At 36.1% G+C, this 24,093-nt stretch overlaps 1 protein-coding gene across 2 annotated transcripts in view; it reads left to right on the top strand.

Annotated features, from left to right (window-relative positions):
* Positions 1–11,555: 11,555 nt before the first annotated feature.
* LOC106121340 (methyltransferase-like protein 9) overlaps positions 11,556–24,093 on the top strand; it is a 40,252-nt gene continuing 27,714 nt past the window's right edge. The window contains exon 1 of one of the 2 annotated variants that reach the window (XM_013316966.1): positions 11,556–11,679. In XM_013316966.1, the coding sequence (XP_013172420.1) occupies positions 11,635–11,679 (45 nt within the window). In that variant the 5' untranslated portion in view covers positions 11,556–11,634. Of the gene's footprint in view, positions 11,680–12,737; positions 13,276–24,093 lie in introns of those variants that run through there. The other variant, XM_013316965.1, reaches the window with a different exon arrangement.

Genomic DNA, 24,093 nt, shown 5'->3' with positions numbered 1-24,093 from the left:
TATTGTTATTTAGATGACAAATTACAATGTCGGCTCGGTAGGTTAACAACGCTGACTTATAAGACTCTCGAGAACTACCTTTGTTCTTATAAATGCTCCAACAACATGTCAATGCTGACTACTCCTGCTTTGTACATAAGTGTAAACAGATAGACTTATATAATAGATACTGATAATGGTTTGTATTTTTTTTCCTGTAAACCTAATTAATACTTTCTGTTGTGATTTGGTTGTGTTCTTAAAAAAATAAAGAATCATTGTTTTATGTATTACAAATTGTCAATTGAGTGAATAGAAAAAGAAAAATCACATAAACCATTGCAAGTTATTATAGGTATAACCTAATTGCTAATTTGTTCAGCGCTCGCAAGATGACGAGATAGAGGCATCTCTCGGCGGTCGGCGGGTCGGGCGCGCTATCCCGTAATAACAACAGAAAATTTTACGCTCCGGGACAATGCGATATAAAATTATCTGCTAGATCCAATAATCGCATGGAACGGCCGGGACTTAATGCCGGCCAATCATTAGCTACGAGGGATAACGGAGCCCACGGCCACCATACGCTATTAACGTAGCTCGAGCTGTACGCCGCGATGCCCCGTGACCAAACATCAATGCAACAGTCGTACGTTCGCGATGCATTCCGCCGACCTGTCCCCGGGCAGTGGCGGTGGTCATCCAGCGTCTCACAAAGGAATGACTTCATTGTAACTTCCAGCAAACGCATTCGAACCGACTTTTATTGCGCTTCCCCGAATTTGCATAAGCGGCTATACGTTTCCGAATAATGGCTCCCTCGAGAGTGTTCTTCACGTTTGAATTGCAGACGATTCAACACGGATTTTAACGTTGCTTATGACTCAACTCGCTTTTACTTATACTTCTTCCAGACGTGAAACAGACTACAATAAAATAAAGAAATATATGCATATAGGGATAAATCATTATTTACAATTATGAATTGTCCATGTCTAATATCAAGACTTCGTAAGTGCTAGTGATTTAGAGGTTAAATAAGCTTGGCTATACTCTAAGTACTATTACTTGCAAGTAATTATATTATCTACACGAAGAGGTGAAGGATATGAAGCACCACAACACTATCATTAGCAAGGAAAGATGATCAGTTATTTACGCGGGCGCGGGCGAGATGGACCCGCGTCGCTGCATTGCAACCCCCGAAGGAGATGCATTCCTCTATCCCAGCGCCTCACGAACTCACGACTACACAACAATAATTACCCGTGGGTGTACGCCATTATACTTCGCGAGCGATTATTATCAATCGTTGCGCGCCTAGCGGACGGTCACCGCTTACGACCTCCCATAATAGGACTAAATTATCGTACCGTCATAACGAGAGATGCAAACTAGGTTATTATTCGATAATTAGATCGAATAAATCAATATCTCGCGTTTATAAACTTTTTTGTCTCCTTAATCCATTGGTATCGTGGCGAGTGAGACTGGCCCGCGGCGGGTGTCCCGGGACATTGTCGTCGTGTGGTGCGCGCGGCCATTGTGCGCCGCGACTGCCTCGGGCTAGCCATACCTCACCCCAACTCTTACTAGGATGTTGCTAATTTTCTATCATTGCTCTCGTCGAACTTTATAGACCTTTAGATTTTCGAAATTGAGGTGTCAGTGAACAGTATTTATTGCCGCCGCAACGTAACCGCAACCGACGGCCCCACACTGCAACAATATACGTAAATTCTCTAATCACAGCCCGGGGACAAGAGTAACATTATCATTTAAGACCACAGTTACAATGAAATTGCAATAAACTATTAACTAACCTTAAACGTTATACTTAACTTAATTACTTATAATGTTTTACTATATTATATCATTAATTTCGGCCGATAAAACTATTATAATATTTAACACTAATTCAATAAATTAAAAGTTGCAACATGTCTCAGCTGTAAAACATAATTTATAACGTTATGTTTTTTCGTCCAATTGATCACCCGAACATCACGTCGTAGCTACCTTCTTACGATGAGACTGGGTCACCGTATAACAATATCACCGCACCAATTAACTATCACTCTAAAATAGGCTTATGGAAGGCAGTATGTTTCGAACGCCTTAAGGAGTTTGTAAATCGTCGTGGCGGTCCACGCTTCGCTCATTACCGCGGCATCTAATGTGTTCCGTCATCGAGATTAACTCTCCGCTAATGGACCACGATCCTATTTATTTCCACTACGTCGCTATTACAATTGCACCTAATTGAGGTTTGTCCACTTTTAGTAAAATGGTCCATTTTGTCGTTATTGTTATTCGCTCTGTAAACCTTATTGAATGTAAAACGACTAGCTCTTATGTTTCATGTCTTTGTTTTTTTTGTTATATTTGTTTAAAGCATTAGTTTGTAGTACATATACCAGCAATATAGTCCGGGTTCAAAATGTTTACTAAACTATACGTCTACTTTAAGCCACTACTTCGTAAAGATTTGTTGCTTCCCGTTTCTGATGAGTCGATTCGCGCAACTAATTTCTTCTAATATTTATGTTAATTATTAAATATTAACAAGTTATTTTTTTATTTCATTACATTATCATAATTACTTAAACGTCCATTAATTAACTATCAAACGATCGAACCAAATTTCTCGAGTCCGGTCTCGTGGAATCCATAAATACGTCTTAACGTGTTTAGCCCCAAATCAAAGTAAATTATTATTGGGAGTTTACATTATTAAAATAATGAAAATGATCACCCGAGGGCGCCGTGGCCGGCCGGTTGCGAACATAAAAACCACTGGAGGCGATTAAAAATAAACAATAATTGGGCCGGCGATTCACGCATGCTGCCTCATTAAAACAATTAAATCTTGATTGAACAAAAATTATAGCTGTCGATTCTTAGGCATAATGCGGTGCTCGCCCGGCTCTGCTTCGTAAAAGATTAGCGTCCATTTTAATAAGGAACAATTATTGACGTGTATGTGTGTTGTCTTCATCCCACGCTCAAGTAGTCCGATCGGGTAATTTTAGGCCGCTCCTATGTAATTATCAAAAATTACCAAGGTCCTGTTTTCGGAGATCGTTTTGATTTTTTGTATCCAACCATATAACATCAGGTATAATATCTAATGACAATGACAATATAATTTATGTGTAAAACAATTTGATTTAGCAACTTGTTAAAATACAACGAATAAGTATGTATGAACTTCATATAATTTAAAATAAGCAGTGGCTTTTTCTATTCCAAAGTACGTCGTCTTCAGCTGCACTTGCGGTTCCGAGCAACATCATTACGGCCTCTATACATATTTACGTCTTATGATATTTTTAATTCAATTTTCCCCGCGAAAGTTCCGAACCTACTCCGTTGAGTGTTGAAAGCTATCCAATTTGCGTAATACTGCCAAAATATCTCATTTCTACGCTCACTGTTGATACAACTTACTGAATATTCTAACTAATAAATTCACACATATGAAAATCAACTTTCCTGCGACGGCATACGATGGAAATTTGATTACAATATATTTTGGTTACGTCACTTTGTTATACGTCGGGAAATGGAGTTTTGGCAATTCCATAATGCGAAAGTGGTCTGTTCAAGCTTTTGACTCTATAAAAAAAAACGCGAAACTCGGAAAGCGATAGAAAAAAGAGAACATTTATATTTTTCATAGAGTCGTTATTTATGGTTCGATAAATATGCGTAAAAGCGATATTTAGAAAGCCGACAGTCGGCAGTCGGCACTCCGCCGATTAGTGTTATAATGGCTGGGCCACGGCGCTTTGCGGCGCTCCCCGGCTCCCCGCTAACCCTTTCAGCTTTGAAGCTATCAAAATTATTTCAGAAAGGCCTTAATACAAGTTGAATTTGATATCGCCAAAGTGAGAGGCTTTCGGATTGCAGGGTTTTGCGGGATATTACGCTCCGTCGAAACCTAACTTATTTTAATATTAGATTCGTCTCAAGTATCATGATTTATTAAAGAGGCTTTATAGAATATGCTTTAGCTAGTTGTTTATTTTTTAATATATCTAATCTTAATATGTACGTATAAAAGATGAAACTTAATAACTGATATTCCTATACTAACGCACAAACAAAACTATTGCGTCAAATTTTACATATACAAGTCTGTTACGAATGCGATAATTTCATAAAAATAATCATCAGTACAAATAATATAGATAAAGCCTAAGTACAGTTTATTAATAACACTATTTAGATGAACTTAAGATGACATCACACCTGTTAGCAGTGATCCAACGGTTTATACCACCCACCAGTTAGACGTCGATGACGTCTAAATATTGAGCGGTATAAACCTGACAACGAAGACATCTTAATTTATTTTTGTTAATATATTTTCATTAAAAAGTGATATCGATTGATAAAAAATACATTTTGCAAAATGTTCTATTTTATTTTAATGAAAACATTAATTTTAAACTACATCTTTATCTCTGTTTCACCAAAAAAGGGAATCATTTGCTTTCAAGTGATATTTTTACCATTTAAATTGATAAAGAATTAGAACAGAGATTGTGTTTCTTGAAAAACTCTATCAAGAAAATAAATCTTTTTGAAAATGGTCACAATGCTAGACGACAATTAACGAGATATTTATTAAAAAAAATACCCGACAGACAGAGTCCATATTCCGGTCTTCAATTTAACGGTCACGATAAAACGGGAAAAAACTTTGTTACCTTATGAATGAATATTCCATTGCAATTATTTTTCTTCCAGTAAAACCGCAATCAATCATATCATAATAACCGAACAGCTTTCAAAGGGTTGTATCAACCACACAATTATACGTGGTGTTGCACTAGCCACAGCCCCTGAGTATTCCTCACACGGCTCGCACTAATCACATCGATGAATGAATTACGCCAATAAACTGCCTTCTGCCATTTCTACGCACCTGCAATATTAATTTCCTCATTTCATACGTTTTCATATTTATACGCTTGTTACGGTTAATACAAGAAATCAACTTTTACCCTTTTAATGTTATAACCGTATTGTTCGGGATAAGTAAGTTTTTCTTTAACAGTCATCTTTAAATCTTGCTAAATATTTAGTGCGAATTCGACTTACCGTGTCTTTTTCTGATCTTATAGATTGATATGTATTTCATTAATAAAATACTGTTCTTAAATCATCCTATTTTCAGGATATTGAGCCAGCTGTGTTATGAATTAGTTTCTGAACGTCATTAAACACGGAAAAGCAAGTGTCCCGAGTTAATTCTGTCCACCTCGGCTGCAGTCATGAAAGATGACCCCTTTATTACTTATTAAGAACCTTCTGCTAGCTTCGCCCCTGTTGTACCGTTATTTATGTCCTCTAATAATAATTTGTATTAAATCACGGAAGCCTCCCGCCGGACAAACAGGATCTGTAGGCTTTTGTTGTCACGTCTGTGTTGCCAACGTACGTTTTGTGTGCGATCACTCTTTTGTATTGCCACTAAATGTTTGTGATTGGATATTGTGTTAGTATGTAATTTTTATTGCCTAAATAACGTAAATACGTTAACAATCATAATTCAAATTTAATTTAGAATATTTTTGGATACAGATAAAAAAGCCACGATTTCGGAAAAAAATTGCGTTTCATTAAATTCAAGACCATTTGACAGCTTAAACATTTTGAATGAACTTAAAAAAATGCATTGTCGTGTATTTTAATGTAGTTCGCACAAACATTTTTGATACTCCTTTTTTTTCTTTGTGAATAATTTATGTACTGATTTTTTTTTCTAGATTTTATAGTATTTAGTCTGACTTTGCAAAATCATTACTTTAATAACATCAACTTTCGATATGCAATAATGGTGTAAACTAAATCAAATAACTTTATAAAGTATCAAGATTCATTGTTCATAAAAGCATTAACAGATCACATGACACCCTCTAAATTTGCCTGTCACAAAAGTAACACCGATTTTTTGCACAAAATTACAAACAGGTGTCAAAGTTCCCACCGATCACACCTAAAACAAAGGTATTTTTTGACGTATCGCAAAAAGTCTTTTTCTTTTACCTTTACACCGTGATAGTTCTTATTTAGACAATATGCAATTTGAGTATATCGTGTAATATCTTTTTTTTTCAAACTTCACAACCACCTTATTTCTATCCGTACCTGGTATTAAGTGAAGGCAAAATTCTAAGTTGATAAAGCGCATTCGCGTGGCAATATTCTGGTAGTATAGCAGAGTATAGGGAATTCGTTATTTCTACATGTGTCTATTTAAGATGATATTTTTACAGTTAATGAAATTAGATATTTTGTATGTATGTATGAATGTGACGAAAAAATATTTCATGTATTTGTTTTTACCTTTATTACTTTTTTGTTTTTTAATCCACGCCGAAAAGTCGAAGGTGATCGCTAACTCAGAAACGGCTGTGCCGTTTTGGCCGGGACTTTCATTGAAAGATAGCTGATGGACGGGCATATTTTACGCTTCTTTTCTAATTTTGCCCAGACGAAAACGCGGACAGCCTTCTTGTCGGAACTACCACTGTTTTAGTGACAATATTTTAACATACGCTTGTGCATAACACACAACCTACAGAATGCCATCTTAAACCAACCTACTTAATTTTGATCTGACTGTTAGTGATACCACTTGATTCTTAACACCAAATGAGCGGCGTGTCTTTTTTCATTAGCAACATGATTCTTTAAATAAAAATGACAACAGTAACACGGCACGGACATAAAATTCGCATCGTTCTCGGTCAACGAACGGTAAAGGCCCGGGACGGGGCACGTCAAGGTGTAAATCTTTAGCTCTTATCTCTTCCCAATTCGCATACATTACGCGTTGAAGACTCTGCGGGCGACAACATTTGCATTTTAAACACCGACGCAGGTAATTATAAGAGGCCTTAATTATTCTCGGCGCGCTGATGCGCCTTGAGGTGCGCCTCGCAATTTGTTCCCGCAATCTAAATGACGCGGAGACGAAATATGCAGTGATACAAGCACTTAACACCGCTTAGTGTTGCCAGGATTAAATTAATTATACGTCTTTACGACGTGCAAATTAGTGCATTGTTTATTGCGTCACTTCATAACTACTTCTAGTTATATGTTTCTTTCGTTTTCTTTTTTCATTGAGGTGATTTTTTGTAGTTTTTTACCATGATTTATTTTCGTAGACACTTTGATTAAATACACAAAATGAAATGTGCATGCATAAATTCTTGTTGTAGTCGTTATTATAAATTGATAAAGTAGTTGCAATATTTCTAATGAACGTCTCATTTAGTCTTATAAAATGACTAGACAATTCTAGTATAAACATACGTACATTATTATATCGGCCTTTTACAAGGATCAAAAGAACAGCGAATAAATTACAAAATAAAAGAGCACGCCGGCGCATCACTCAAGTGGTTCCAGTGCAGTTTTCAGCACTTGCCCGACCAGGCGTCAATTTAATTTTTTAATTATGGAACTGCCTAACGAACGCCTTTTGCTTCATGTAAATTCTAAAAAACTATATGTACCCCTTTTATTTACTAACAAAATGAACTTTATGATGTTACGAATACGGTTGCAAATACATTGCATATTAATTTCTTTTATAACCTTATGGAACGTTTATCAAATTGCATCCTGATTTCTTAGCCTGTCCACAGTCGTTGGGCTTCAACTTAAGTAATGAGATATGACTTGGACTCATTATTATTTTCCTTGTAATTTGCATCGGCGATAAATTCTACTTTAACAACGAAGTCTGCAGCAGAGAGCAAGCGCTCTCTCGCCGCGGCGCGCCGTTAACTACTTTATTGATTTTATAAGCAAAACGTCTAGCATCTGTTTATAAAGTAAGCATCAATAAGTAAGACATGTTTGTATCTTCAATTTGAACACTGAAATATTCCAAAGTAAATCCATATATGCCAAAAAAAGTATTGACCGTCCGTGAATTGTGTAAATAAAACTAATGCTCATAATGAATGTTTTCTCTTTTGATTTTGAGTATGTCTTCTCATATTGTCGGGGTCATTAGCCACACAGATGTTAAAACATTTAGACAAAAATAGACAACACATTAAAATACCAAATAATAATTTTATATAATCTTACTAATATTATAAATGCGAATGTTAGAATGGATGTTTGGATGTTTAGAACACAGTCTGGAAGAATACACGGTTGATTTTGATTACACGACAACTCTGCAACGGTTCGTCATATCTTATTGAAATTTGGCACGGATATAGAACATAGTCTTAAATAAAATATTACAACTATTCAACTTGATTTTTTTTTATTCCGCCCGGACGAAGTTGCGAGCAAAAGCTAGGTCAAATACAAAATAGAACCGTGTTTTAACCATTACAAGATAATAGTGTAAATTTCCACTGAAAATTATTTTTAATTTATGATTATTGTCTCTCTTTATCACTCGAAACGCAATTACGTGGATTTTTGACGTTCCCCATGTAATCGATTTCATGAGCCTAATGTAAATGAAAACTCGCATCATCACGTCCTAAATTGAAATCTCGAGTGCCCTCCGCTGTCGGCCGCCTCGCGCCGCGCCGCCTCCTACAATTGTTTTGTTGCATCCTTTGACTATAAAGTAACGGACTAGACTAAGACCGACGCTATTGAAGTAAATAAATTCTGGGTTACTTTCGCGACAGGTAAAGTAAAGATGACCACTTGAGCATATCATTCAGAGTGTTACGTATAGTTGAAAGTATTTACGAACGCAAAAATCAACACTCGCATAACGAGCATACGAGTAAGCAAGCTTTGAACCCATTGTTCATTTTTATTTGAAACAGGGGAATGAACGGCTTGATAGGTCCTGTCTCTTAAAAGTCACAAGGTACATCGCTCCAGTACCGATTATTCGAATTATATTTAATTCTTTACAATCCGATTGTAATGATTATTGGCTAAGGTAATAATCGTTATATTTTACCATTACCGAAACAATTTAAGAATGGTTTAAGTCGTCTTACCAGTTTTCAAAAGTTGAGAAAAAATATTATGCAAAATTAATAAATTTTTTCACTCTGCACGCTCATGTTTCATCACATTCAACCTATTACAATACATTCAATAATAATACTATTGCTATTTTGGAGTTATTGATTAAAATTAGTTGATAAAACAAACTTAGATTTTAAAACTAACCATCGACTATTCACTTAACTTTAATATACATTATTAATTATATACCATAAATCTTGCATTAATAAAAAACAAAAAGAGAAACCTTTGCTTCGTTTGTATAATTAAAATACAGTTACAACATCTTAAATAAAAACATTTATGAATACATTTACCGTTAAGTAAAATGGATAAACATTTATAAAGTATTTGATAACAATACAAAAGTCGCAATAATCAGACATACCATAGACAAGAGGAGCGTCCATTAACGATAATAAACTCGGTTGCGCAACACAACAGATGTGCAGCGAAAGATTTTTATTAGAAACGTGATGAGTGTATTGTTGACTCGCGACAAATACCACAATAAAGACAATTCCATGCGGCATTTAATATGTACCATCACTTTATAATAGATACATTCCTCGTAACTATAATATAATGCAACTAGTGAAACTTTTACTTCAAACTAAATTAATTATTCTCATATTCATTAGCAGACAAAAAACATCGACGATGATTATAAGTAGGTGAAATGATGATGAAAAGGTACAAAATAGTATCTTTATGAATTATAACTGATATTTTTAATGAGAACAGTACTTTAGATTATTGTTCTAAAACTGCTGTCGAAATCAGATCGTTCAGCGAGCGTTGCGACCGCGAGACGTGACCGCACGACACCTTCCGGCCGATGTGAAAAATTATTATATTTTGATAACTCAACGCCTCCATCTGTAACCGTGTAATTACCACCTTAGCGGTTTGTATTTCATCGAAAAGATAATTTCTCGCTTTATTCCCACCCTTTGTTCGGCTAAAGTCCGATTTCCGCCGTTCTGCCTGTAGACTTAAAACTGCCTAATCCACCATCGAGCTTTTAATGACATTCCCTTCGGGCACGGAGCCGCAGAAAACAAGCATGCCACGAGATGGTAAGCCGCAAATCATAGATAGATTTGCTGCATTGATAAAAATAAACGACGCTCGAGATTACGAAATCAATATGAAATTGCATTTCCTAATGTCAATTGTTAGTTACGGAGTGCAATAATGTTCCAATAATCATGATATGGAATAATTCGTGTGCGATGTGGTCTGGCTCGTTTGTCTGGCGACGGGCGAAGACGGGTCGGGCGGAGAGCGCGGGGAGACGCTCTCTGCGGCGGATCGCACGGGGTATGATGAACTCGGTAATGATCCAATCAGAATTGAAGTGCATGCAGTCTCGCCGCTGTGAGAATGCGGTCGGGGGTGCAAAAACTACGAGCACTGATTTAAATTAAACCGACCGCTTGATTTTGTATTGCTTTAGCGCACCTCCTCGCGCTATCGCCGACCGGAATGTTTAATTTCGTGTTAACTTAAGCGATCTGCTGTGTATATTTATATGAATATGTGTGCTTTAAACACATACCGTAATGTACTTACATTTTTCTTTTTTTTATGATGAAACCAACATTACCACAAGTAGCACTTGCTTTTTAATATCGCCATTAAGTTGCATTTAGATCTATTTACCTGTTTTATTAGCAGAAAACAGTATACAATATAAAATGATATTGCATCCATATCTTAGAATTATTATTGAAAAAATAAAAAAAATGGAAAGAAGAAATTTGTCCACCATGTAAAAAGCTAACTTCATACATGAAAAAGAAAGATCCGCCTAATTCACCTTGATTTCTTAGCATCATCAGTATAATTACCAATTTTTATTAGTATTCGCTTATTTATATATTTATGTTTTAACCTAATTTTCTAAATTATTCAAAACATAGATATATAGATACCTCGATATTTTAACAACTAAACTAACATAAAAAAGCATTACACAAAAATTGTACAAATTTCATTTATTGTCTGCCATGCGTCAATAGGCTCTAAGTGTGTGCTTTTAAAACAATTTTTCGGAATTAAAAAATAAGTAATGGTCTCAAAACACCGGCTGTTACATCTCTCCGATGGCTTGTAATTATTTTAAATGTCCCGCGCGCGCCGGCGCAGCGGACACCGCTCCGGGCAAGCGACGCGTCATCCAAAAGCCATATTGAACCCGCAAAACAATTATTTTACTCTTTTATCTTTTATTACAATTTTCTAGGTACTTATTGTTAATTATAGTATAGTTCTCAATTCTTTATAGTATTCGTTTATAAATTATTATTGTATAATTGTATTTATTAAACCGCTTAACATTGTTATTTTATAGTTTTTGCCTCAATCTATACAAATGGAACTTTAATATTTGCAGTTGTGAAAAAACTACTTGTTATAAATATGTTACGATTTACGTAAATTAGGTAGAAATATCTGGCAAACGACGTGTTAACATCGAGTTATCTGCCGCCGCCGTTTATCATATTTGACAAATATTTTATCTAAAACCTACATAACGATACCTGAAGATAGCCACTATAAGTGCGGAATTCGTCATATTAGGACTCACTTCAAGCCATCGAAATAATAAACAAGAAAAAGATTTACAACAAAACTATGGCAAATTTCCACCAGCCAAAAGTTCTTCCGGTCGAAAAAAAGGTAAGGAAATTGTTTATGTACTTACATTAACTGTAGCGTTGAAAAATTAACTGCAACGTGAACCGTAACGAAGCGTTGTCTACTTCATTCAAAATAATATTATGCAGGAAAGATTTTTTGTTTTACAGTCTAAAATCTGCAACTATTTAAGACACAATATTTTTCGACATTAACATCAAGCAAATGTATCTTTTATTATTACTATTTATTTTTAATTTTTTTATGTGTAACGATAACAGCGTCACTGCCACCGGGCCAGATAGGTTTATGGGCTTACCTATATCATAAAAAATTAAACAGGTCACAAAATGAATTTTATTTTGCTTAAAAAACAAAACAAAAATTGTGTAACAAAAATACTTTTTAAAGTAAAAAATTAAGAACCTATAGGCAAATATGGGTCACGTATGACAATCTAAATTTTTGATTGTTAATTCTATCGAAATTATAGAGGTGATCAAGCGCAGCGCTGTGGCGGCGAACGGACGATGGCCGGTCACGGCCAAGGCCGAACCGGGATTTAGATCTCAACTTTTTATAAATAAATCAATAAAATCTCCCACCTCTCACCAAACAATATACCGTAAAGTACTCTAGTACTGTCACATGCCTCCATCAAGCAACTGTGCTTTCTTATAGTTTAAAACGTTGTTTAATTGTGTTTATAATTAGAAGTTTACTCCTTGATACTTCGGTGAATTGGTAAAAGCAGTAAATATGATGAATAACGTTCTTCGTGAAATTGTTGCGAGGGCATCAATAGAATCCAAACAACAAATGGTTGGTATATTTTTTACTAGCAATAACTTTTTTACTAGCACTTGATTTCCTTTTGTATTTAATATTAAATAACTTTCCGTATTTTTATTACAATTTTAGACTGCTATTCCTATTAAAATACAATCAGATTTATATTTTGCGTTTGATGATATCTGTGTCTTTTCACTAACGTAGAACTTAAAACCTTTCCAATGTTCTAACGCGTATAGTAATTAAAAAAATCGCGCAATATTTTTTCATAATCTGTGTCATACCTCGGTTTTTTCTTGACAGTTCATAGCGCGCCCTCTTTCGCTTATCGCAAAACACATGTGACATTGACGTATCAAGTATCAACAATAAAGTTATTGTGGATTACGAATTTTTCTAATTCCGTGTAGTAATAGTATAAAACCACTAGTTATTTGTATAAAGTATATCCATTGTACAAATGTATTCATATCTGAAACTATTGAGCGTGCCACATTTTGGAGGTTATTTTAAAACGTTGACAACCTAAACGACAGAAAACATTTAATGTTATTGTTTTACCTCCTTTTTTCCAATTTAATATTTAATACTTGCCAAGAAATTTTGTACAATTCTGATCAAAATAACAAAGACAGTTTTTATTGTTATCTCAACAAAGTATGTCAAGATATTTGTCCAAAAGAAAAACATTATTCATATAAGAATCTAAGACTGAGCTTAGTGGAGAATCAAAAGAGTCAAGTAATGGCTGTTAATGGTTTATATCGTCCTAGAAGCGCATTGGCTCGTGCTCTTTATGAAAAACAAAGGAATGACAGACTTTTGGAGGAATTTGACCAAACAGAGGTAAGATTTAAACAACTGATTTTGTTTACATTAGTGGGATACTACTTGAAACATTATTTGGAATCTTTCTCAAATCCTTTTAGTAAATAAGTCATTGATTTAAGTGAAATATTTAAGATTTGTAAAAGGCACTGTGGCGTTACAAAAACCCTAAAACGATCCTGTATTAGTTCCGTTATAGAAGTTTAGACTAGATTAAAATTACTCTCTTGAAGGTTTGGCGTTATTTATCAAAACATACATATAAATTACGGTCTTATTACTAGTTTGCCGGTTAAAGTTTTGGTGTGTTGGGTATTTCCTAAATGAAAAACAAGTTAGTTTTTCCTTATACTCATACCAAAATGTTCATAATAAATAGAGTTGAATCTAGGTAAATGAGTTCAAAAGTCCACTATATATTTTTTGCTTTCTCCCAAACCCCAGTTTCTCGCTCACGAAGGTTGTCCGGCAAGACAGTACCATGAATTGCTTGCTTATCTAGATCTTGCTTACCCAAGTTTGACTTATAATATTGGGGTACTTTATAATCACATGCCCTTAGACTATGTATGTTTACAATTGGCTGTTGACTTCAAAATTGTTGTTCATTATATTTAATTTTAGTCATATTCTTCGTCATGTCACCTGTCCATGTGACATCCATAATGCAAACCTTTACCTCTTTGCTCTTTTTCCTCTCATTCTCTTTTCCCTGCTATTAACATGATACAACTTATTTTGGTTACGCTCCTCGCCTTTATATATAGAGACATGGAAGGTGAGGAGCTGTGATTATAGTTAATTAATTCTGCAACTGTTCATAACAATGGATCAAGCACACAAGCAAATGTAGAATTTATTATTCATTTTTGACGGAGTTGAGTTTCATCACACTAAATTTTATCATATTTGATATTAACTCTATATTAAATTTAATTAGTGGGGAAGGGAAATTCAACTTGCAGGGAAGGGAAATTCTGGTATGGTAAACATCAATAAAAGCTAAAAAACATTGTGTGGCTTTCTAAATGGAAAAATAGTGATGAATGTGATGTTTTTATTTGTCCTCCGTTTAAAACTAAAAAAAATTGTGTGTGACATAAAGGAATTAAATTATAAGGTAAGTACTGTTTTATTACAAAAAATGATATTGTAACTTTGTTAATTTTGGAAGTCGGATAAAAACATCTGCAGTTGATTGTTATTAGAAAAAGTTGTGAAACAAATGTGAAAAACAAAGTAATTTATTAAATTAGTATTTCCATACAATTGCTTCCTTAAAATACTTCACATAAAATAAATAGGGCAAGCATCCTGCAATAAAAATAAAATCAGAAGAACAATAATTTGGGTTGCTGTCTATTACAATCTGATACAATTTTTAATTAAATTAAATTTCATTATTAAAAAATTACATAGAGTTACATAGTTTCTAACAGAAATTTCGGATGATTGCTCTTTGTGTTTTTTGACGACGATTGGGCGTAGCTCGGCCTTGCAAAGGTATTCCATAGCGCGCACGCAATCGCAGCCTCACGTGCGCCTCCATAACGAGGATATATTTGCGTATGAAAAACACGAAATACCTCTGAATTGTGGAGGGAATAAGACATTCAACCCGCTCCCCCTGCGCCGCCCTCGACGTCCCCCCGCGACCCTTTTAACTTTCATCTTGTCGAGTGCTCGGTCCACATGCTTTTGTTCTATTTGATCCATGTTATTAAAATGTCGCTGGTTTGTTGGATAACTTCAATTTTGCTATCTTAAAGTATAAGTACTATAATAATCATATTAGTTTAAAAGTGTTAGTGATAGCAAAATGGAAAAAATACAATTGCAGATTAGTTTTATTCATCCTTTTATATGAGCGAGTACTTCCATAAGCTCTTAATTAAGTAGTGGACAGCTATCAAATCAATCTAAAGAGTTGTTAACTGTTAATTATTTCATTGCCTTAATGGATTAAACGGCGTTTTCCTTTGGCATCGTAGTCAGGATGCTGTCGCGCGTCAGATGAGCTGACTCAATTAATGCAACTTTAAATATGCAACAAATGTAGTATGAAATTATTACAAGAAGGAAACTTGACACAGTTTGAATGTTGGGAATAAAATATACTGTTCGCTTTTGTCCGATTCATGTACTCGTATAAAAGCAATTACATCATGATCACCCTCTATATTGGGAGTAGGCTCCCTTTAATATCTGTCGCTGATTAGAAAGTGCCTCCTAAAGACATTCATCAGTCCATTTGTAGGAAGTTTTACCGATGCAGAATCGTTCTGCAGCCCTTTAAACCAATCGGTCATACGTCTCACGTATGTTTCTTGTACATTGCTGCTGAAGTGTAGCAAAACAATCGTTCGATTCACAAGCACATCGATGTGTTGGTAAATTTAATATTCATCGTGTTGTTGATATTTCCTGCTGGTGGCCGCGCGGCGACCGTCACACGACCGCGCCACCGCTCGTAATCACTGCTATCCATTCTGTTAAAACCACCCGGGGATAAATTAGTTAAGTAGACGCTTCCGTTAATCGGGCGCAGTCGGTGCCCGTCGCCCGTCGCCCGCCTCTAAATGGATTAATTTATACTTATGAACGAGGACGTTTTCGGTGTCATGCGAGGATAGGGTGATTGTTGTTGTGATTGCTTGCGCTTCCTATCAAGGCATCCTTTATTAAGCGATCCGGCCTCGTCGTTCATCGCCGCGCCCGTTACGCCCTCATTAAATACAATGTTCACACGTTGATCTGTAGTTGGTTAGCACTGCAAGTACTCTTGTTCGGATACAATAATCGCCCACTAAAAACGTTTCCTTTTTAAGAATCGATGCATGAACATAATACGGATATGTAGTGTTTATTGTACACCAAGTGGACTATATTAGGTTTATAAAATAGTAATGCGGAGCGCAGTAGAGAAAAGAAGCTTTCTGTTAAATAAATAGTAGTAGTATAAAATATTGTAAGGAAGCTTTGTCACAGTCACAAATAATACAACATATAAATGCTTCAAGTGGATGTGCGTACAAGTTTGAGTACTTCTTAAAATTGTGTTGTATTAACGCACTATAGGGAGTGCCAAAATGTGATGATAATCTACTATTAAATTTAATTGTGTTTAATTCTTCGCATAAAACTCCCATTGAAGTCGGTTAAGAAAGTCTATCAGAGATACCTATTTATATTCAACGAAGTCGATACGAGATGGGTGGCTTCAGTACAATAGGCGTGAGGTCCGTGCAGAACTAAGACACCTGAGTCGCGCAGGGCGCATCGCTCACTGCAATCTGTACATTATTTCTCCATTGTTCGCGTAACGAGCCCCATCCCCCTCGAAGGCGCCACCCCCGACCCCCGACTTCCTAGTTTCCCATCCCCCCGCCCGAGGCGGCGGAACCTCGCTCGCGCCTTTCTTTTATCATTCCTCTCTTTATTTCCGAATGCAAATAATCCTCCACACGTGTGAGAACCGAAACCATTGTTCTCGCCGCCCGCCCCCACAGGGGACCTCGGTGACGCAATCTTTTTCTTCGCCATTTACATGTAACATATGTACATTTTTACTATATACTTCTCAAACTTTTAATTGATTAATAAATAAGTATATAAAGATACAGTCCATGAATATATTATATATTAATATTAAATATTTGATAGTTTACAAAAGTTCCGATAATTTCAAAATAATTTGACAGAGTTCATAAAATCTGTGTTTAAAGTATGAAAGCTGATAAAAATTTCAAAACATACTTCATGGCCCCAATTCATGCATCATAATTATCGTTGTACATAAGACAATGTAAGTCACATTTTCTTATAACATTTATTTATCTTGTTGACAATAGTTAAAGATACGTAAGAACCGAAGACAGTTGTAAGTCGGAGTACAAGAGGAGGAGACAAGGCGAGCGGTGGAGCGGTGTCGACACAATACGAGTGGAGGACAAACAGCTCGTTAATGCGCGCCGGACGGAAGGGTGGAGCGCCGAGCTTCCCAAGAAAAACGCTAAGTGGGAAATCAATACGTATTAGGCGATATCGGAGCGAGCGGCCGTCACGTCATGATGGATGGTAGCCGCTAAACTTTGCTCGCGCTTTCATAATGACAATATACAAATTGACGTCCGGCCGCGCTTCCGAAATGCGATAGCGCGCTGACGCCACTCACATTATGTAAACAAACATGGAAAAAACGGATCGGTCGCCTTCAATTTCAGTAATAGAAATCTCAATTACGGATATGTTTTTCGATTCACTCATCTATCATCGTGCGTCGCCGCGCTATAGGTCATTGTGGCTTTTGACGCTGCTCACCAGTATATGCCAATGCTTGTCACACTTCTTTATACTGATATAAAGTACTCTTGCACTCTTAGCAATAATTCCTTTAGATTAGAAGACATAAATTCAACCCAGTCAGTGATTGATTTCGGAATGTTTGTTTTAACGTAAAGCCTTTTTTTTACAAATTTCTTTTAAAATAGAATCAATATGTTTTCAATATAGTATTCAGATTTAACCGGACCGATGATAAATTTATGGCGATTGATTTACAATAAGTTATTAACGAGTGACATATCGTATTCTAAGCACCAGAGCCGGCGAATGCGTGCGGCAATCCCCAGCAGGCATTCAATGGTGGTGTGACATTTGCAATGCGATATTGGAGGAGATCGACAGCCGTCTCTACATATTGAAAGCTATTCGGAATTCAGCAAATAAATACATGCACATCCGAGTCCGCGATGCCACCTCTTGTCGCGTCGCCACCTCGCGTCTTTCCGCCCTCTATAAAATTGAAATCGCATTGGCTGCGACGGACCGGGGCTCTTTGATATTGGAAGCTACTAGACATATTACTTCCTTAGATCAAATATTGTCCGTTCTCGTGCAAATTGTCCTTTGCATTCGGCGTTCGTGTGACAAATACAAGATTAAATCGAAGCTAGCTTAAGAATTATTCTTTATCTCTCCATTTCATGAATATCTTTAGATATAAAAAATAAAGATTCAGTAACAAAACATATTATATATAAAACATACTATGTTTAAGAATAAAAAGTCGAAATATTGCAGTATTTTATTGTATGTCTCTATGCTATTATAAACATTTTGTAATAACTCCTAACTATTTAGTGTGATTTTAATGCTCTGACCACCATAAAATAACGTTGTTTTTATGCATTTTATACCTTATGGATATTACTTTAAATCTTATTTTAAAGTGTTCCCGTAAAAGTTGTTGCATTTTAAACGTCTTTTTAAGAATTTTAACCTGTAGTCGACGAGACATTTTAATGCGCTAGTTCCGTACCGTGTAGTCTTACATGAGATTAAGCGGGGGGAGGGAGTATGAGTGGAGTGCAAGCGAGTGGGGGGAGGGTATTTATGTCACCTCGGGGACGCGAGCACTCGCCCCTCCCAATTATACCGCAGTAAAAGTCATAAAAAGACACCCGAAGTTTTTACACGAACCTAGAAGAGGCTCACGCGAAATTAAGAGGGGCGCCGAAATGTGAGATGAGTATGAATGTTTTATAAGATCAGATGATGGTGGCCCGTTTATGATGTCTTATGGCGGATAATGGCCGCGCACCACGCGCGCTTTGTTTGCTAGCTTGCATCATTGATGAGCCGGCTTTATTGCCGCCACAAGCGCTCTAATAAATAATTAGCCGGTGCTCAATCCACTTCTATAAACGTTTTAATGACTATTGTATTTATTCATTGCTTTGTTTGGAGAACTAGCTTTAAATATGATGCTAACACATTCTTGTACATCAGGAACTCTGCATATATCACTTTATTTTCAGAACCATCGTTAAGTGCTGCCCTAAACTAATAATTTTAATAGCCTTAAAATAATTTATTGCACTATAATAAAATTTGCTATAAAAACTTTTTACTAACTTCTTTGTGTATGCATTCACAACTAAGAAAGAAAAGTTTAGCAGAAACAATAACTCTTCATATTTTTAATCTTTGCAATTGTATTTGCGCTAACAGTCGCCAAAGCGACACATTAACTCTGTTGTACTTTTTCAATTTAGACCGCGTAAATATTACTTTTATTTAACGCGATTTATGTCCGAGAAGAAAGGAGGTCGAAAACGACCTGAGAGCTGGTTAACGCAAATAACGATTTTCGTTTTGTTCACGCTCGCATGAAACAATACATTCTCACGTTTAATTTCTTTCGGCTTTCAATTGATTCTTTTACGAGTGTGTTTATTGAGCTCGCGCGAAATGCCAATTGCGATTTGCCATCGGAAGGTTGCGTCATATCGTCGCTGTTAGCGCTACAAACGAAAATCTCACTTCTGCATATTCCGTTACTTTACCTTCACCTTACATTGTCTTCATAAAACCGAATTGATTACAAACTTAATGTCATTGTATTTAACAACATAACAATTGATTTCAATAAAAATTGATTTTGGTGACGTAATGGTGATTTAATTCTGTGTGACATGATAAAGTTTGAAGTAGAAGGTTGGCGATTAGAAGCTGCGTCGGCTAACGGCAGCTCGGTAGCGTGCGTGCCCGGCCCGGCCGCGTTGCCGGCTAACATGATTATGACAGCCCTACGTGCCGGCCCAGCTCCGGGAATCCTCGCACAAATATTCATTAATCTTTCACGCTCCGACGTCCGCCGCGATGGAGATTTAATCAGATTAAGGATCATCTTTTTGCCGGAGAAGTCATGCCCTTTTGTTGCCCGCCGGCCTTCAGTCGCACTTTTGTGCTGAATTTATGACTGACAGTGTTTGCTCTGAATGTATTACGAGGCGAGAATTTTTAGTTTGTTGGCCATGATCGTCTTAATAATACCACATTGAATGTTGGGTAGCGCATACCTCACCACGCGCATTCGAATCTGCGGCCGGCGCCATCTTGGCTGCGGCGCGTAAGCGATCCCGCCATGCTGTCTGCCATACACCAAACTCTTAACTTTCGTTTCTTAAATCATCGCGCAACGACTGGCAGTTACTAAACTCAAACCAAATTAACCAACTAAATTCTTAAGTATTAATGACGGACAGGAGTATATGAAAATGAACATAATTTTAACTTGTGAAAGTTGCCAGTTTTCTTAGGTATATTTTATAAAATACAACGTATTTTATGAATGAGGTTTGAGGATGACGAATTCAAAGTGTTGGAGCAAAAGCGAAATGCTTTGGTTTATATCAAAATATTCTAAAAAAAAACTTTAAAAAATGTTAACACTTAAACGAAACTTGGATCCAAAAGACCGTTTGATTCATAGATAGGGCGCAGAAAGCCAAATAAAAAGTAGAATTAAGCGCGGCGAAACGCGCGTAAAATTATTTTACCATTGTATGCAAATCGACGCTGCTGTGATTATTTTATTTCCTAAGAACTCCTGAATATAAATCACGATTGGGAAAAAAACAATCAAGTCTGCGTTTCTTAGTCGAAATACATTTAGTTATAATTTATCGATTAGCAGCCGTAAATATTTTAAAAAAAAGTAATTTTTCTTCAATAAATATAATATGATCAAGGTTTTTGTATTTCTAAATCTCGTAAATAACGCAAATTTTCTGCTATACTATCAATAATAAGCACTTCATGAATCTTAAAGTTGTTTGTACTAACCCAAGTGACTTACGTCTTATACAGTTTAAAAACGCTTAAATTGAACTCGTCTTAATTTTTTATCATACTGCTTTCCGTCCCTAAGCTCAGGTAGCGATTTAAACGTGAACTTGTTTAATTACTAAATTTATTGCGACATAAAAAATCCCAGTCCCATTGTAAATTCTCGACACCAGCGACTGATAAAAGCAGCCATCTTGGAAATAAACGCATAACTCATTTATTAAAAGGAAACGCCTCGGTCCGCGCGCGCTGTCTAATGAAAGTTGCGCTGCAAAAACGTCGCCCCGCCGGGAATGTGTCGCCGACGCGTTCTGGGACGTGTAGCGGCTATAAAAATACCGGCCACCTCGCGTCCCTCCGCGTTTCTTTTTCAATCAATTCAATCAAGGGCCCATCGTTCGATTGGTTCCTGACGGACGAGCGTCACGATATTCCGACTGTGATAAGGCGGGTGGCATCTTCCGAATCTCAATTGTTTGAGATTTAATCACTTATAAATTGCTTCGCGTTTGATAGCGATTGATTTGGTAATGATAACATCATTAAAATCACATATAAGCTTGAATAATTACCAATGTTTGTCATTTAATTTTCTTCAAATTAAAATGAACTATACCATCATCATCATCAACCGATTTTAGATCACATTTGCTAATCCCACCCCTCTTCAAAGTCCCTTAAATGTCACGGACGTCGTCAGGAACGTGTAGGAAATATTTCACTTTGCGCCCTATTGCTTCACTAGCACTTGGAACCTTTACTTCTAAGAGATCTCTGAGTACTCCATTACTGATTCAGTTCATTTTTTGGTCCATATCGATTAACTTTATCTTATGGATATCATCGACACGCTAGTTTGCTATTCAATAACTTTGCTTTCCCATCGATCATCGATTATAAAAGCTATGTCCACCAGTCTATTGTAACCAACTTCTTGTTTATTTTGTCCATAATTTACATAAAATTCATTTTTTGTTCGATATTACGTTTTTCTAGAAAGTTCAATACGACTTACGTCAACATTGTTTGTGATTCACTTCGCTGTAGGTATTTAAAAAAAATAACATAAGTATACGAATTATGTAAATCGCATCCGTAGTCAAGGCCGAATGTAAAACAGTCAATTGTAAATAGGCGTTAGAGGAAAAAAAAACTAAAATAGATGGGTCCAGAATAAAATTCATACATTTGTTTCGCGCTGTGTTTTTAAAAACAACAATGTAAGGCACGCTCTGTACCTTGTTTAGAATTTTAAATATTGCTCGTAACACTTTCAGAATTATTGACCAAAGTTTTTAAAGTAAATCTAAAAAATATCATCTGTCTAAAACTGAACAAGCACATAATGAGCTATTGCAGCTCAAATACGTAATTACTTTGGAATAAACGGAGATGGTGTTTTTGTCAATGAACTCTTTATATAATAGATTTTGGTATCTCATGTATGCTTTGTATAAGTATTATTTAGCGAATTTCAAAAAGAGCTGTAAATTGCGGATAATCTCGCTCTTTAACCAATTACAGATTAATTATTCTGGCCAGAGGTCAGTAGCAATTAAAAACAATATAATTTGTAATGGCCGGTGGGCTGCGGGGAGACGGCGGCCGCGCGACGTGTTTTTGCCGCTCGTGTTAATTTCCGCGGACAATAGCCGCGCCGGGCGACGCTCGCGCTCACACAATCGCTGCGGCGTGAGTCGCCTTAATTGCTCTTTACCGCTGAATAATTTTCGATTCCGACACCGACGTAAGTGTTTTGGTCATTTTTACCGCTCACTCAACTCAATAACTGAGAATATTTTCCTTATTATTACTACAATAGGCGATATGTTACGGTTTAGTTATCGAGAGGGACTTCCAAATTATTATAGCGCATTAATATTATAAAATTGAGGTTAGTTACCTTATCGACGATAGTAGTAGTATACTGCTAAATTATTATTTTAATTTAGTTAATCATTACACACGTACATGGCAATATGATCCTCGTGTAAAGTTCTGTTACAAGGTTTTTAATAAATCCTTTACTGGTATGAAAAATAACTTACGGCTCCCTAACAAACGATAGTTATAATCATATATTAGTTGAAAACTCAAACAAAATATGTGTTTCTAACTGAAATTCTTGACAACTGGTGAATGTGTGTACAAACTCGTTAACCACAAACTGAAATAATTGATCGAACACATCGCCTGGGTGGTATCGAGCAATGATATTAACTCGCTACATAACGGCCGATTTAACGATCAAATCGCCTCCTTGCCGTTTAATGTTAAACCAGTTTAAATACACCCGTAAATCTTCCCGCTGCGCCCACGCTCCATGGAGTGTGTGTGACAACACGTCCACTGCCTACTTACAATGATCATTTCAAATCTAGCTCCATGTCTAGACAGGAGAGTAATTTGTCATGACAGGTCATTCGTCGATGAATTGCGAAAGTCACTGCATCTTTGTAATAGGTTCCCAATATCCAATTGGCCCCTTCTTCGTCAGTTTCACAATATTAATCATACAAACCTCTATTACGAGAATAGAAACAATGGATTTCGATTATCTTAAATGTTAATTTATATTACGTCAGAAACTTTACTGTAATTCAGATTGCAAAGTCCAATCTTCTTCTATCAAATTGTATTTGTAAGAAAAGCATACCGGTGGTCCGGCGATGCGGAAGTAATGGTGCAAATGAACGCGAAAGGCATTAAGGCTAGAGATCACGTCGCACAATAAATTCCAACCCTCGATAGAACAATTAAAAGACGAGTTTAAAACAATTACGCATTGCAGCCCCCGGGCTGCTCGAGACAGACCCGAGAAACATAGGCCGTCATTGTTTTATTAACGTTGTGATTTTTTTTCAGACCATTAAATTTGCAGTAAAATAGCTTATAAGGAGGTCATTCAAAGAGATTTTATTACTTCGTAAACATATAGTATATCTAGTACGGAATTTCATCACCTATTTCTACAAATTTAATGAACATATTTCTCGTCTCTTACTTTAAAACAACAAACTTCAACGTCTTTCGATCACATCTCGGCTTAACATGGGGCCTAGTAAAGACTAATGAAGAATAAAAATGTTAATTTAGTTAATTTTAATTTTACTTTATTTATTTTGGTAATCGTCAAATTATTTGAATTACTGCCATAACCTAAGGACAATGTATCATCTTTTGTTTTATCCGGTTTGCAATTTT

The sequence above is a fragment of the Papilio xuthus genome, unplaced genomic scaffold (genome assembly GCF_000836235.2).
Source record: "Papilio xuthus unplaced genomic scaffold, Pxut_1.1 DF826945.1, whole genome shotgun sequence".
NCBI lineage: Eukaryota > Metazoa > Arthropoda > Insecta > Lepidoptera > Papilionidae > Papilio > Papilio xuthus.
Note: the sequence above shows the minus strand (reverse complement) of the source record. Positions and strands in the feature narration are given on the sequence as shown.